Raw genomic sequence first — 17,053 nt, 5'->3', positions numbered from 1 at the left:
TTCCATTATAAATGTAGTCTAACAAATGAGAATATTCAGGGAGTTCCCTATGGCACAGCAGGTTAAGGATCCGGCATGGTCACTGAAGTGCCTTGGGTCCGATCACTGGCCCAGGAACTTCCACATGCTGCAGATGTGGACCCCCCCCCAAAAAAAAGATACTACTCAGCACCAAAGATGGAAATCACTCCCAAATCACCTAGTACAGTTACTGCCAGAGACGCTACGTAGAATGACCTCCCTTATTTTCTATGCAATTACATTTGAAACCATCATTGTTTGAAAAAAAAAAGATATACATATATGAGATGTATTTACATACATAGAAAAACAGCAAATAGTATTAGCTTAAAGCACCCATTTTTCCGCACAGAAAGGAGTGCTAGGGTTGCTAATGACTCCTTCATGGAACAGAGAGGGGCATCTGTGTCTCATTTCTGTTGAAGATACTCCTTGTGAGGAAGACAGCATCTCAAACTCCCTGCAGGAAGGGAGAGAGTTTCAGAATAAGAAGAGGGCAAAGAAGATTTTCTGCCCAGGGAATGGTCATTTGACCCCAAGGAACCTGGACAAGGGGGTGGTGGACATACACGAAACTACATCATCACACGAATGTGACACTTCTGTGTGCCCTCCCATCTGGGTTAGAATTTTGACTAACTGAGGAAAAATATAAATAATTACACAATAAATAGCAAGTTATCTTTAAAGAACCCATATAAAATTATGAGATAAACCTGACGGTTAAGAAAAGACATGACCAATATAAACTGGCTAATCAACATACGGAAAAAAGCGCACTGGGCAGTAAGAGCAACTTAAAATCAACCTTTCTGCCCTTCACCTTAGGATTAAAAAACAAAACAAAACGGAGGCGTTCCTGTCTTGGTTCAGCACTTAACAAACCTCACCGGGATCCATGAGGATGCGGGTTCGATCCCTGGCCTCAGTCAGTGGGTTGAGGAACTGGCGTGGCCGTGAGCTGTGGTGCAGGTCGCAGACACAGCTCGGATCTGGCACTGCTGTGGCTGTGGCATAGGTTGGCAGCTGAAGCTCCGATTTGACCCCTAGCCTGGGAACCTCCATATGCCGCAGGAGGGGCAAAAAGTAAATAAATAAAAACAAAAAGAGTGGATAAGCAATGCGGTCCTGTTGTACAGCAGAGAACTACACCGTCACCTGCGATAGAACATGAGGGAGGACAGTATGAGGATGGATGTACATGGAGGGATGACAGGGTCGCTCTGCGGTACAGCCGAAACTGACACAACACTGTAAGTCAACTATACCTTAATAAAACAAACTTTAAAGAAAGTTAAGCTCTCCATGAGAAAAAAGTTCTACAAACAAAGGTATCTGATACAGCAATGTTTCTTTTTTTTGTTTTTGTTTTTTAATAAATTTTATTGGCGTATCGTTGAGGCAAGGTTTCGTGTTTGTTTGGCCAGGCGCAAAGCATGTGGAAGTTTCAGGCCAGGGATCAAACCCACACCACAGCAGTGACAATGCTGGATCATTAACCCTGCACCACAAGGGAACTCTCAGAAATGTTTTATGATAGCATCAAAATGGAAATATGTCTCCTTAAGGTGAAAGGCTGAGCACGTTACAATATTCATTTAATGGGTATCTGATAAGTATGAAATATCTTAACGTTAAGTGAACAGGGATATTTATAAAATTATAAACATGACTATGATTTTTTGGGTTTGTTTTATCTGGCTGTGCCTGTGGCATATGGAAGTTATCGGGCCAGGGATTAAACCTGTGCGGCAGCAAGTGACCCAAGTCACAGCACTGGACAACCCCCAGTCCTTTAACCACTAAGCCACCAGGGAACTCCAACTATGCATTTTAAAAATCGAATGTTTTAGGAGTTCCCACTGTGGTTTCCACAGCTGGGGGGTAAGGCATAGCCCGGATCCAACCCTCACCCAGCCCAGGAACTTCCATGTGCTGCAGGTACAGCAAAAAAATAAATTAAAAAAAAAAAAAAAATCAAATGTTTTACACTTAGGAAACAAGTTTAGAAGGAAACATAAATTACTAAAATTCTAACACTGGGAGTAAGAAGAGATGACTATTCTTTTTTCATCTTTCCCACTTTTTTTTTTTTAATTTGTTCACCTCGAAAATTAAAAAAATGCTAAGATCGTATTTGATTTTAGTTAGGAACAAAAAGAATCTATACAGCAGGATCCAAAAAAAAAGAGAATGCTAGCTTCTACCTGACGGTTTACCTTGCTTTTTCTGCGTCTGGCTGCCTGCTGAAACAGGGCTAACGGCAGGCTCCGGGCTCTGACCGAGGACCTTCTCGTCCTTGTTGAAGATGATCTTTGGTAACTGGGTACCGGCTTCTGGGGGAGATTTTACTTTCACTCTGTATTCAAATAAGACAGAAGAAGAAGAGTTCAAAGAAATGCTTATGACCGTGAAATGTCCCAAGCCAGGCATTGGTCCACCAGCTCAAGGGCCACCACCTCAGGCAGACCCAGGATGCCCAAGATGCAGACTCGACCATCCGCACTTGGCAGATGCGGACGCGGAAGCATTCCACCGAAAGCTGGTCGGCAGCGGGACGAGGCCCCGGGCAGCCTCACTCTAAAGCTTAAGTTCGTAGCACCCATATGGTGCAGACGTGTCCATCTCCCCCCAAAGTATCTGCAGTGTGTTCACAAGGTGGTGCAGTGGGGAGAGCAACGGGAGATGAAAAGCCAAGAAGATGTTAAAGCAAAGCCTTGGGGAGTACGCGAGGGGCAGCGAACACTCGTAGCAGCTTGCAACCCCAATTTTATCTGCCCCATCCTGCCTGGGGGGCCGGCGAGCTCCCATGCCTGGGCAGACACGTGACCTCCACCTGCTGGGCCACTTGCATCAAGGGGAGCACTGCCAGCACTGCCTCCCCCAGGCGGGCTGCGAGGCACCTGCGCCGCTGACCGCGTCACGCTATTTCACGCCGCCCTGCCCTTGCACATGACACCCTGGTGCCTGAAGTGCTCTTCCCTTTCTTACTCATCCGTGCCGTCTGTTCTGGAGAAAGCTGGTCGTGCCTACACTTCGCTTCTCTTCCAACCGGTCTCTACCGAACTCCTAGTTCGCTGTCATCATCTGTCTTGCTGCCCTGGCTCCCTCCCTCATCCATAAACTCCTCCAGGACTGGCCCTCTGTCGCCCCATCTCGTCTGTAATCTCCAGGACTCAGCAAAGTATTTGCCGTGGGGCCGACACCCAGTGTTAGCTCCACTACCAAATCCCCCCTAACTCTGCTCGAGGATTGACCGGAAGGATTATTAGCTTTACTTACTCACTTCTGGAGATGTTTAGGATTAGAAGGGTGACAGAGGTGAACTGTTTCTTTAAAATACAATAATCCACATCTTCATCCTGGGAAAGGAAGACCCAATTACACATCACCTTATCCACTCACACGAGAACTAGAACAAAATGTTTTTAGGCACAAAGCAAATAAGGGGCCCAGGCTGCGTTCCCCCAGCACAACGGTGGGTGAAAGCTGCCACCACCTCAAGAAAACAGCAGTGACAGAGGCAGGTGTCCCTCCCAGTGTCTTGGGCATGCGAGTAGAGACTGACCAGGTCGTGCCTTCGATGCTCACCAGGTAAGAAGAAAATCCATCATTCTTTGTACGGTCTAGGCTGAATCCAATCTGAGAGGGTAAAAACAGGAGAAGCAAATAACCATGCGATGCGTCCACCCTTTCCTACTCCTCGGGAAAAGCTGACTCTCCTGGCCTGGCCTCCTCTCGGTTATCTCAACATTTATTTTGTAAGAAGGATCAGTTGTTACGAAAATTATTCAACAACCACAACTGAGGAGTTCCCATCATGGCTCTACAGTAATGAACCCAACTAGTATCCAGGAGGATGCGGGTTCCATCTCTGGTCCGCTCGGTGGGTTAAGAATCCAGTGTGGCCATGAGTGTAGGTCGAGACGCAGCTTGGCTCCGGCATTGCTCTGGCTGTGATGTAGGCTGGCAGCTGCAGCTCCAATTCGACCCCTAGCCTGGGATTTCCATATGCTGCGGGTGCAGCCTTAAAAAGACTAAAAAAAAAAAAAAAAGAATTACAATCTAAGTGTTAAAAGTGAAACTATCCAATGCCTGCTCACAAGTTAAGTTTGTTTTATGGTCACACCCACAACATGCAAAAGTTCCTGGACCAGGGATTGAACCTGTGTCACAGCAGTAACAATGCTAGACCCTTAACTGCTATGCTACCAGGGAACTCCCCACAAGTTTAATTTTCTCTGTATTCTGATACGTCTCACCTAAGCAAGAGAAAAGGGTAAAAGCCTTGATCTCCTGGAAAGGCACTTACAGTTGCGTCCTTGTCTGTGGCTCCTTCAGGCTCATTCACTGAAAGGCTACTGACATTCACCATCATGTACCCATTCTTGAAGAATCCAAAAGTGTTCAGATGAACCTTATGCCTCACGTCGTCCTAAAAGATGTGCAGTGGTGGAATTAGTAACATGGAGAGGTGAACGTGATTGTTTAACTTATTCACTTGCTTGAAAAACCATGGTACTGAGTTTCCGGCCAGCCAGCCAATGCTTCCGCACACTCAGTAATATGTAACAGCTGTGCTACACATCTTGCCCCAAAAGCTGAAGAAGACTCAACAGAAATGTGTAAGACAGCAACAACTGTTTGCAGGAGGAAGCACACAAGAAATCTGATTCATTCCAATGTGTCTGTAAGGGTCCCGGAGGCAGACTGGATGGCCTGCTGGAAGGTGCATTCCAGAGAAGGAGAAAGAATGGTTTAGGTAGGTTTAATTGCAAACACCAAGCGCCTATGGCGAGAGGCTGTGGATCAGACCTTCAGCAGAAAAATCAAAGGGGACCCTGCTCATTTTACTGGCCCCCCTCCCACTCAAGGAAGGGAGCTCTGTGAGAGTCCGCCACGACGGGCGGAGGCGACAGGTACAGGCCAGTTCTCTCCCTGCCTGGGTCGAGGGTTTGGCTCCTGCTCCCTGCCAACAGCTGTTCAAAATCCAAGGCTCTGGGTCTAAATCTCCATGCCTCTGGGCAGCCCTGGCCTGTGTTACTCTGCCCACTGCGGTTTCGGCTCCTTCTCTCCCTCGCCTTTTTCTGGTCCTGGGACTGCCCCTGTCTTTCTAGGAGCCCAGCCATGCATCTGCCGGACTTCCACTTCTGGGTGGGACGGCACAGCCCGCGGCAAACCCGAACTCCCAGGGAGGAAAAAAAAAAGGCCAGATAAGAGACTAGAAGTCATCTGCTAGAAGACACTGGCAAGCTGCCAGACCCCAAGACCCGGAGAAGCCAAAGCTCCCAGCCTTTCTCAGGCTTCTGAGGTTAATCCCCACAGAACATGATCTGAGTGGATATCTTCTCAGTTCTCCCAAAGAAGTTGCAAAGCTACTACCATTCTAGATGCGCAGGAGAGAAATTAATTCAACTATATATGATGGATCCCCCAGGACATTAGGGCTTAATATTCTGGCAAAATCCCCAGATGAAACAGGCTACAGAGGAAGAATGAAAGAAAATGAAAAAATTCCTGCCCCACGCAACAAGGATGAATCTCACAGACATAATACTAAGTAAAATAAGCCATAATGACCACAGATATAAGAAATTCAGGAGTTCCAGCTGTGGCTCAGCAGTTATGAACCCCATAAGTATCTATGAGAATGCAGATTTGACCCCTGGCCTCACTCAGTGGGTTGCGACTTAGATCCTGCGTTGCTGTGGTTGTGGTGTAGACCAGCAGCTGCGGCTCCAATTCAACCCCTAGCCTGGGAACTTCCATATGTCGTGGGTGCAGGCCTAAAAAGACAAAAAAAAAAAAAAAAAGAAAAGAAAGAAAAACGAAATTCAAACAAGGGGGAAATACTCCATGGTGACAGAGGTCAGGACGGTGGTTGGTGATTCCCAGGAGGGACAGACTTTGCAGTCACTTGCAGGGGAGGGGCCTTAAGGAGCTTCTGAAAGTGCCTGGGTAACATCGCTGGTTGTACAAGTGTTCTTACGCAGTAGAAACTCACTGAGTCGCACGCTTACAAAATGAGTATTTTTTTTTAGCATATATATTATACTTCAACAAAGTTTAAATATTAAAAGCATGCTTGCTCTAATTTATCCTGCATTTAGATGCTGTGCAGGAAAATGGAAGCTTTGTTGTCATTTAGTCCAGCTCGATGTATATTTTCTAGGTTTTTTTAAGGAAAATGTTACAATTTCAACCATACGACAGTTATTTTTTTCTGTACAAATAGTACACTCCTTCACTGTTTTCTCTCCCTTTATTTTTTTTGGCCGCACTCCCAGCATGCGGAAGCCCGGGCCAGGGACCAAACCCCGTACCACAGCAGTGACAACGCTGGATCCCAAACCCACTGAGCCACAAGAGAACTGAGCCTTTTCTTACTTTTATAAAGCATTTCACCTGATAATACAATGCCATTAAAAACATGTTTTTGAAGACTGTTTTAAACAGTCCTACCGGCATCACAACTCCACGGTTTCAGCACATCCCAAACTGGGTCATAGGCCAGGAGCTTTCCCACGAATCTACTCCTCGCTCAGCCAGGGAGTTAAGAGCAGCGTCCCCACGACAGGGATGAAGACGAGTTCAGAGGTGAAATGACCACCCTAGACCGTGCAGACTGCAAGAGGCAGATCTGAAGTGAAGGCCAGTTGCATACCACCACCCCCTCACGTGGGAAAGTAATCACAGCGTCACACCAAATGCAGGTTAGATCGCCAGAAGCAATGTCCACGCTCCTAGACACACGCAACATACCAAGGCTCGATCACGAAGAAACAGAAAATCGGAACAGACCAATAACGAATAAGAAGACTGAACTGCTATTCAATCGGTCAAGGGAAAATGAACACTGATGCATCTCTGACTCTTCCAAAAACCTAAAGAGGAGGGAACACTTCCACACTTATTTTACAAGGCCAGAATTATCCTGATACCAAGCCTACGAGGACGCTACAAGAAAAAGAAAATTATGGCATTCCCGTCGTGGCACAGCGGAAGCAAATCCGATTAGGAACCATGAGGTTGAGGGTTCCATCCCTGGCCTCGCTCAGCGGGTTGAGGATCCAGTGCTGCCATGAGCTGTGGTGTAGGTCACAGATGCAGCTCGGATCTGGCATTGCTGTGGCTGTGGTGTAGGCCGGCAGCTACAGCTCAGATCAGACCCTTAGCCTTGGAACTTCCATATGCCACAGGCGCGGCCTTAAAAAGACAAAAAGACAATAAATAAATAAATAAAGTGTACCATTCAATGGCTTTTTTTAAAAAAAAGAAAAGGAAATTATGAGCCAATATCCTTGATGAACAAAGATGCAAAAATCTCCAACAAAATACTAACAAACTAGGAGTTCCCGTCGTGGCACAGTGGTTAACAAATCCAACTAGGAACCATGAGGTTGAGGGTTCCATCCCTGGCCTTGCTCAGTGGGTTAAAGATCTGGTGTTGCTGTGAGCTGTGGTGTAGGTCTAAGACATGGCTCAGATCTGGCATTGCTGTGGCTGTGGTGTAGGCCGGCAGCTACAGCTCCGATTTGACCCCTAGCCTGGGAACCTCCATATGCCGAGGGAGCAGCCCTAGAAAAGGCAAAAAGACAAAACAAAACAAAACAAAAAAAATACTAACAAACTAAATTCAGAAGCATATTAAAAGGATCAGACACCATGATCAAATGAAATGTACCCCTGAGATGCAAAGATGGTTCAACAAATATAAATCAATAAATGTGCCACACCACATTAATGAAGTGAAGGGGGAAAAAATCCTATGATTATTTCAACATATACAGAAAAAGCATTTGACAAGTACAACATCCATTCATGATAAAGACTCTCAACAAATTAGGTATGTAAGGAATATACATGAGCATAATATGGCTGTAACATGACAAAACCACAGTTAACATAATACTCAAAACTGAAAAGATGAAAACTTTCCAAGAACAGAACCAAACAAGGATGCCTACTCTCACCACTCTTAGGCGACAAAGTACTGCAAGTTCCAGCCAGAGCAATAAAAACAACAGGTATCCAAATTGGAAAGTAAGAAGTAAAACTGTCTCTATTTGCAGATAACATGACCTTATATGCAGAAAACACTAAAGAATCTGCCAAGAGGAGTTCCTGTCGTGGCGCAGTGGTTGACGAATCCAACTAGGAACCATGAGGTTTCGGGTTCGGTCCCTGCCCTTGCTCAGTGGGTTAAGGATCCGGCGTTGCTGTGAGCTGTGGTGTAGGCCAGCGGCTATAGCTCCGATTAGACCCCTGGCTTGGGAACCTCTATATGCTGCAGGAGCGGCCCTAGAAATGGCAAAAAAACAAAAAATAAATAAATAAATAACAGTTAAAAAAAAAAAAAAAAAAAGAATCTGCCAAGAAACTACTGAGGAGTTCCCATTATGGCACAGTGGAAATGAATCCGACTAGGAACCATGACATTGCAGGTTCGATCCCTGGCCTTGCTCATTGGGTTAAGACCCAGCGTTGCTGTGCGCTGCGGTGTAAGTTGCAGACAAGGCTCGGATCCCACGTTGCTGTGGCTGTGGTGTAGGCTGGCAGCTGTAGCTCCAATTAGACCCCTAGTCTGGGAACCTCCACATGCCCTAAAAAAAAAAAAAAAAAAGAAAGAAAAAAAAAAAAGAAACTATAGAAATTAATAAATTCAGTAAAGTTGCAGGACAAAATCAATATATAAAAATCTGCAGCACTTCTTATACAATGACAACGAAATATATGAAAGAGAAACAGAATCAGTTCCATTTTCAACAGCATGAAAAACAATAAAATATTTAGGAATAAATCTCACCAAAAAGATGAAAGATCTATACACTGAAAATTACAAAAACACTGATGAAAGAAATTGAAAACGACTCAAGTGAATGGAGAGAGAAGCTATATTCATGGACTGGGAGAATATTGTTAAAAGGTCCATACTATCTATACTATGCAATGTAATCCCAATCAAAATTCCAATGGCATTTTCCACAGACATAGAACAATTCTAAATTCACAAGGAACCACAAAAGACCTAAAATAGCTAAAGCAATCTCAAGAAGAACAAAGCTGGAAGCATCACACTGACTGATTCTGAAATATACTACAAAGCTGTAGTAATCAAAACAGTAAGGTATTGGCATAAAAGAAGAGACACATAGACTGATGGAACGGAAAACAGAGCCAGAAATAAATCCACTCATTTATGGTCAACTCTCTTAGACAAAGAGGCAAAGAAAACACAGGAGGGAAAGGACAGTCTCTTGAATAAGTGATATTGGGAAAACTGGACAGTCACATGCAGAAGAATGAAACAAGATCCTTTTCTCATACCATATATAAAAATAAATGTAAAATGTACTAAGGAATTCACTGGTGGCTCAGTAGGTTAAGTATCCAGCATCATCACTGCTGTGACTCTGGTGACTGGTGTGATGCAGGTTCAATCCCTGGCCTGGAAACTTCCGCATGCCTCAGGCATGGCTGAAATCAGTAAATAAAATGGATTAAAGACTTAAATGTAAGATCTGAAACTATAAAGCTACTACAAGAAAACACAGGAAAAAAAGCTTCTTAGCAATGGTCTGGGCAATGATTTTTTTGGATAGAGGAAAAATATTTGCAAACCATATATCAGTTAAAGGATTAATACCCCAAATTCACAAGGAGTTCAAACAACTCAACAGCAGCGAATAACCTGATTTAAAAATGGACAAAGGATGTGAATAGATATTTCTCAAAAGACATACAAATGGCCAACGGACATATGAAAAGTTGCTCAACATCACTAACCATCAGGAAAATGCAAATTAAAACCACAATGAAGGATCACCTCACACCTGTTACAATGGTGATTATCAAAAAGTCAAAAGGTAACAAGTGTTGAGGAGGATGAGGTGCTGGAGGAACTTTTTTTTTTTTTTTTTTTTGGCTGCACCCTAGGCATAGAGAAGTTCTCAGGCCAGGGATCAGACTCAAGCCACAGCAGTGACAATGCCAGATCCTTAACTTGCTGAGTCACCAGGAAATTCCAGTGGAACTTTTAAACACCGTTGGTGGGAATGTGAATTGGAACAGCCAATATGGAAAACAGTATTGTTTCCTCACAAAATAAAATTAGAACTCTATATGCTCCAGCAATCCCACTTCTGGGTACTTATCTAAAAGAAACAAAACCACTATCTTGAAAAGATAGCTGCAATCTCATGTTCAAGGCAGTACTATTCAAAACAGCCACAATAAGAATTTCAGTAGTTGTCAGCAGATAAATGGATTAAAAAAAAAAAAAGTGGGAGTTCCCATCGTGGCACAGTGGTTAATGAATCTGACTAGGAACCATGAGATTGCGGGTTGATCCCTGCCCTTGCTCAGTGGGTTAAGGATCTGGCATTGCCATGAGCTGTGGTATAGGTTGCAGACGCGGCTCGGATCCCGAGTTGCTGTGGCTCTGGCGTAGGCCAGTGGCTACAGCTCCGATTCGACCCCTGGCCTGGGAACCTCCATATGCCGAGGGAGCAGCCCAAAGAAATAGCAAAAAGACAAAAAAAAAAAAAAAAAAAGTGTGTGTGTGTGTGTGTGTGTGTGTAGGCTATTTTCAGTCTTAAAAAAGGATATCTTGTCATTTGCGACAGCATAGACGAACCTGGAAGATGTTATGCTAAATGAAATAAGCCAGACACAGAAAGACAAATACCTCACAATCTCACTCACATGAGGAATCTAAAAAAGTTAAACTTAGAGAGCAGAATGGTGGTTACCAGGGGCTGGGGGAAAGAAACGGAGAGATGCTGGTCAAAGGGTACAAAGTTTCAGACGCTTGTTCTAAAGTAACTACTGCACCGAGTGGTAACCACGGTTTACAGTATCGTTTACTTGAAATCTGCAGAGAGAGTACATCTTAATTGCTCACACACATGAAGATACAAATGGTGATGTGTATGCTAATGCGCTTGACTGTGGTAATCACTTCCCAACGTATATCAAACCTCACGTTGTAGGAGTTCCAGTGGGAACAAATCCAACTAGGTACCATGAGGTTGTGGGTTCGATCCCTGGCCTCGCTCAGTGGGTTAAGGATCTGGTGTTGCCATGAGCTCTGCCAGGAAGGTCACAGACGCAGCTCAAATCCTGCGTTGCTGTGGCTGTGGTGTAGGCTGGTAGCCGTAGCTCCGTTTCGACCCCTAGCCTGGGAACCTCCATATGTCGTGGAGTGCAGCCCTAAAAAGAAAAAAAACAAAAACAAAAAAACATCATATTGTAAAAAAAAACAAAAACAAAAACAAAAAATCACATTCACATTGTATATTTTAAATACACAATTTGTCAATTTCTACCTCAATAAAGCTAGAAAAAATATTAACTCCAAAGAGCAGAATCCAAACTATATACAGTAAGAGCTAAATTTGTTTAAAAAAATTAAAAGGCACATATATTTACAATTATTTATTTATAAAGAATTTGAAAGTAATTCATCAAACCATGAAAAGATTAGTATCAGTAGGATGACGGGTAGTAACTGATTCCTTATATTTTCTAAATTTCTAACAAAGGCCATGAAGTCACTATAATTACCAAAAAAACTCATTTGGGGGGGAAACACACATTCAGCATATAGAGGTTCCCAGGCTAAGGGTGGAATTGGAGCTGTAGCTGCTGACCTACACCACAGCCACAGTGACACCAGATCTGAGCCACAACTGTGGTCTATGCCATAGCTTGCAGCAACACCGGATCCTTAACTGAGTGACCAGGGATCGAACCTGCATCCTCATGGATACTGGGAGTATTCTTAACCCACGAAGCTGAGACGGGAACTCCTCAGTTGCTGTTTTTAAGTTCCACCATTTGCCAGCCCTCACCTAACCTAACCTCCAGCAGTCCACTTTAGGCTACCATGTCACTGCATCAAATAAGACATATAAGGAAGTGACTCCGTACACTGTATTTCACTATACAAACTGTAGAGATGGAAATTTTGAGATTAAAAGGGACCAGGAAGGTCATACATTCTAATCATTCGTTCACCTTTATTTGATTTAGCTCAAAGTAAATAAACCAATATGTACAAAATATCACTAATGGCTGAGGCCCAAGAAGTGACACTCAGTCTCAAAAAAAAAAAACAAACCCCAGAGTTTCTTTTGTGGTTCAGCAGATTAAGTACCCGCCTAGTATCCACGAGGATGTGGGTTCAGTCCCTGGCCTTGCTCAGTGGGTTAAGGATCTGGTATTGCTACAAGCTGTGGCAGAGGTCGCAGATGCAGCTCAGATCCAGGGTTGCTGTGTCTGTGGTGTAGGCCAGCAGCTGCAGCTCTGATTCGACCCCGAGCCTGAAAACTTCCATATGCCGCAGGTACGGCCCTACAAAGACAGGGGGGAAAAAAAAATCTCCAACAGCCAGTGCTAACTATCCAGGAACAAGAAAACTTCTCCTTCCACCACAGGGACCAGAGTTCTGGGTGCCCTGGGACAAACGGCCCACCCACTGCGAGTGTCTGAGGATGGGGTGTGAGTGGAGGAGAGAGAAGCCTCAGCGCTCACATCGCTCCCTCCAGATACTCTCTAGGTAAGGGGCAGCGAAGTCAGTCTCTTGGTGGCAGAGTGACAAAGCAAAAGGAGGCAAGACAAGGAGTTGCCGAGTAGAGTAAGGATGACAGCACCTGACACGAGGAATGAAGATTCAGTTACATTTTCCACACCTACCCTATCACTTCCATCAGCACTGACCCAGCAGTAAGTTTTGTCTGTTTCTCCAAGGATCACAGAGATTTCGAGCACCTCACCTTGAACCCAGGACTGTGCTAGGAAGAGCTTTATCACCATTCACTCTCATTGCAACACTATGAGGTCGTTACTGGCATGCTCATTTTATGGATGAGGAAACAGAGGCTGAGAGTGGTAAAACTTGCTTAAAATTTTCATGGTAGTAGGTGCAAAGCTCATGAACTGGCTAAGTGTCTCTCTGTTTTCACTAGACATATCCATAACCATAAACATCATATAGCATCATTCTATTTTTAAAATTTGGGGAGTTCCCGGTGTGGCGCAGCAGAAACGAATCCATTAGGAACCATGACGCTGCAGGTTCGATCCCTAGCCTCACTCAGTGGATTACGGATCTGGTGTTGCTGTGCGCTGTGGTGTAGGTTGCAGATGTGGCTCAGATCCCTGGTTTCTGTGGCTGTGGTGCAGGCCAGCAGCTACAGCTCCAATTCCACCCCTAGCCTGGGAACCTCCCCAGGCCTCGGGTGCAGCCCTAAAAAAAGAAAAGAAAAAAAAAATCTGGATAAACTGTCACAATGCATACTTCTAGCAACTTGTATTCTCAGACAACACTGTATTCTCTGAGGCCCCATCTGTGTTGACACATTGAACACACTCTAATTCCTCACTTCATCAGCGTGTATTCCACCACACGTACATCAGGATACATCCACTTCCCCAATGCATTACCTGAGCATTCAGGTAATTCCCAACCATTTGCTATGGCTCCCTGTACATATCTTATGCATTATCTGCATGGGGATCGAGGAGAGAGAGATACATATCCAGATGGGCGATCCTAGGACATAGAAATGACTGGAGGAGGAGTTCCTGTGATGGCTCAGCAGTAATGAACCTGACTAGTATCCATGAGGATGCAGGTTCAATCCGTGGCCTCGCTCAGTGGGTTGGGGATACAGCACTGCCATGAGCTGTAGCGTAGGTGGCAGATGAGGCTTGGATCCGGCGTGGCTGGGGTGCAGGCCAGCAGCTACAGCTCTGATTCAACCCCTAGCCTGGAATGTCCATATGCTACAGATGTGGTCCTAAAAAGACAAAAAGAAAAAAGAAAAAAAGAAAAGAAAGGAAGGGCAATGAGACTAGAGAGGAGACTGGCTCAAAGGACGACTAGGAGTCTCAGGGTTTTGAGTACCCCCAGCCCAAGGAGAACTGGGTGCTGCTGATGGGTTTCAAAGCAGAGTGACAGGACTGGGTTTGGCTTTGAGGAAGATTATTCCAGACACAAAACAAAACATACACTGCAGTGATGCCAGGACACCAGGTATGAGGAGGCCACCCTGCTTCAAGAGCTAGAAGAAAAAAAAGAAAAAGGAGGAAAAAAAAGGAGTTCCCATTGTGGCGCAGCAGAAACGAATCCAACCAGGAACCATGAGGTTGCGGCTTGGACCCCTGGCCTTGCTCAGTGGGTTAAGGATCTGGCGTTGCCATGAGTTGTGGTGTAGGTTGCAGACGTGGCTCAGATCCTGTGTTGCTGTGGCTGTGGCATAGGCCGGCAGCTGTAGCTCCAATTCAGCCCCTAGCCTGGGAACCTCCAAATGCTGGGAGGGTAGCCTTAAAGAGTGGGGAAAAAAAATAAAGCTGCAAGGATGGCTTAGACCAAACAGTCACAGTGGTGATGACAGCAGTGAGTGGACTGGAGAGCTGTTTATTTACAGCACACAGCTACGGAGCGTGGTGATGAGAAGAATAAAAGATTTCTGACTTGAGAACATGAGCAGCTGGTGGTCCCAGTTACTGAGAAAAGAAAAACTGAAGAAAGAGTACATATAGGTTGAAGGTGAAGGGAGCCGGAGGACGGGCTGGTTTCTGACATACAGAGGTGCTTAGGAGACATCTAAGCACAAATGGGGGTTAAGAAATTGGATATACCTGCCCGGTGACCAGAACAAAGGTCAGATCTAGAGATGAAAGAAGAAAAAAAACACGGAGCTCCTATCGTGGCTCAGCGGAAACGAATCTGACTAGGATCCATGAGGACACAAGTTTGATCCCTGGCATCGATTAGTGGGTTAAGGATCCGGCGTTGCTGTGAGCTGTGGAGGTCGCAGACGCAGCTTGGATCTGGCGTTACTATGGCTGTGGTGTAGGCTGGCGGCTACAGCTCCGATTAGACCCCTAGCCTGGGAACTTCCACATGCTATGGGTGTGGCCCTGAAAGAAAAAAAAAAACATTCCCATAATTGCTAAAGACAACTACTATTTTGGTGTAGTTTCTCCATTTTTCCCTTACTTTAAAAGATTGTTTTACACTGACAATCCTGCTCTTTTCACTAATTAGAACACAGGAGGAGTTCCTTGGTGGCACAGCAGGTTAAGGACACGATGGCCAACCCCGCCACCACCAAAAGAAACCCTAAAAATTAAAAATTAAAAAAAAAAAAAGAAATCTTTTATGTTCCCCAGCAACTTCACATTTTAAACCACTTTCAAATATAAAGCAAGTGGAGTAATGATGCTTTAGTTTCTCTCACAAACTGAAATTTTTTTTTTGTTTTTTTGTCTTTTTGCCTTTTCTAGGGCTGAACCCTCGGCATATGGAGGTTCCCAGGCTAGGGGTCCAATCAGAGCCATAGCCACTGGCCTATGTCACAGCCACAGCAACGTGGGATCTGAGCCACATCTGTGACCTACACCACAGCTCACTGCAACACTGGATCCTTAACCCACTGAACAAGGCCAGGGATTGAACCCGCAACCTCAAGGTTCCTAGTCGGATTCATTTCCGCTGCGCCATGATGGGAACTCCCAAACTGAATTTCAGTAAATACCGTAACATTAACTGAGCTAGCTAACAGTCACTTACCTAACCAATTCTTTATTTTTGGCTTCATCCGAGGCATGAGGAAGTTCCCAGGCCAGGGATCAAACCCACACCACAGCAGCAATCCAAGCAGCTGCAGTGACGCTGGATCCTTAACATAGGAACTCCCTTAGTCACTTCCTTCAAACAGCTCCCCAAGTGGTAGTCCACTGACCGTAACAGCCCACAAATGTGTTATATTTGGCAACCACTGTATGTTGTTTTTGTTTTTATTTATTTACTTTTTTTAGTGGATGCTTTTTGTTTGTCTCTTTGTTGTTTTTACATGATGATTTTAATTTTTTTCCATCATAGCTGGTTTACCGTGTTCTGTCAATTTTCTCCTGTACAGCAGGGTGACCCAGTTACACATACACATATACATTCTTTTTTCTCACATTATCATGCTCCTTCATAAGTGACCAGACATAGTTCCCAGTGCTTCATAGCAGGATCTCATTGCTAATCCATTCCAAAGGCAAGAGTCTGCATCTATTAACCCCAAGCACCCCATCCATCCCACTCCCTCCCCCTACACCTTGGCAACCACAAGTCTATTCTCCAAGTCCATGAAAAGGTTCATTTGTGCCATATATTAGATTCCAGATATAAGTGATATCATATGGTATTTGTCTTTCTCTTTCTGACTTACTTCACTCAGTATGAGTCTCTAGTTCCATCCATGTTGCTGCAAATGGCATTATTTCATTCTTTTTCATGGTTTAGTAGTAGTCCATTGTGTGTGTGTGTGTGACATCTTCCTAATCCAATCATCTGTCGATGGACATTTGGGTTGTTTCCATGTCTTGGCTATTGTGAATAGTGCTGCAATGAACATGTGGGTGCATGTGTCTTTTTCAAGGAAAGTTTAGTCTGGATACATGCCCAAGAGTGGGACTGCTGGGTCACATGGTAGTTCTATGTATGGTTTTCTAAGGTACCTCCATACTGTTCTCCATAGTGGTTGTACCAGCTTCCATTCCCACCAACAGTGCAGGAGGGTTCCCTTTTCTCACACCCCTTCAGCATTTGTTATTTGTGAACTTATTAATGATGGCCATTCTGACTGGTGTGAGTTTTTGTTTTTATATTTGACTTAGTTGCCAGCTAATTTCAAATGAAAGCGCTGAATTTCTAGCTTTTCTTAAAACATACACACACTCCAGCATATCTAGGGCACATAGGAAGGAAAGCAGATGAACATACTAAACTATACTGCATGCAGGGAAATAATCAGCAAAATTTAGTCAGGGGGGTGGGGGTGGGGAGTGGAAGGGAGGAGTGAGAACCCCTAAGTCATGAGACTTAAGAATACTTACCAATCATATTGTGAGGACAATATTTAGATTCTGATTTAAAATTTTTTTTGTTTTTTGTTTTTGGTCCTTTTGGGGAGGCATATGTTAAGTTCCCAGGCTAGGGGTTGAATCAGAAATTCAGCTGCCAGCCTACACC

The 17,053-nt window shown here is 44.5% G+C and overlaps 1 protein-coding gene across 13 annotated transcripts in view; it reads right to left on the bottom strand.

Moving 5' to 3' along the window:
* The window catches only part of GPR107 (G protein-coupled receptor 107), a 64,877-nt gene that overhangs the window by 45,389 nt on the left and 2,435 nt on the right, over window positions 1-17,053 (bottom strand). For 8 of the 13 annotated variants that reach the window (XR_014829173.1, XR_014829171.1, XR_014829172.1 and 5 more), the window contains exons 2-5: window positions 4,334-4,456; window positions 3,613-3,663; window positions 3,304-3,383; window positions 2,241-2,380 (exon numbers count right to left, since the gene is read on the bottom strand). Coding sequence is in view for 4 of the 13 variants with exons in the window: in XM_084998795.1 (XP_084854921.1) it covers window positions 2,241-2,380; window positions 3,304-3,383; window positions 3,613-3,663; window positions 4,334-4,456 (394 nt within the window). In the remaining 9 variants the exon portion in view is untranslated. Of the gene's footprint in view, window positions 1-2,228; window positions 2,381-3,303; window positions 3,384-3,612; window positions 3,664-4,333; window positions 4,457-17,053 lie in introns of all 13 variants that reach the window. The other 5 variants (XR_014829170.1, XM_084998788.1, XM_084998796.1 and 2 more) reach the window with 3 other exon arrangements.

Source organism: Sus scrofa, chromosome 1 (assembly GCF_054392235.1).
Source record: "Sus scrofa isolate SSC_HxYL_T2T_F1_AM1 chromosome 1, Sscrofa_HxYL_maternal_Yorkshire_Landrace_v2.0, whole genome shotgun sequence".
Lineage (NCBI taxonomy): Eukaryota > Metazoa > Chordata > Mammalia > Artiodactyla > Suidae > Sus > Sus scrofa.
This window is presented reverse-complemented; position numbering and strand designations above follow the sequence as displayed.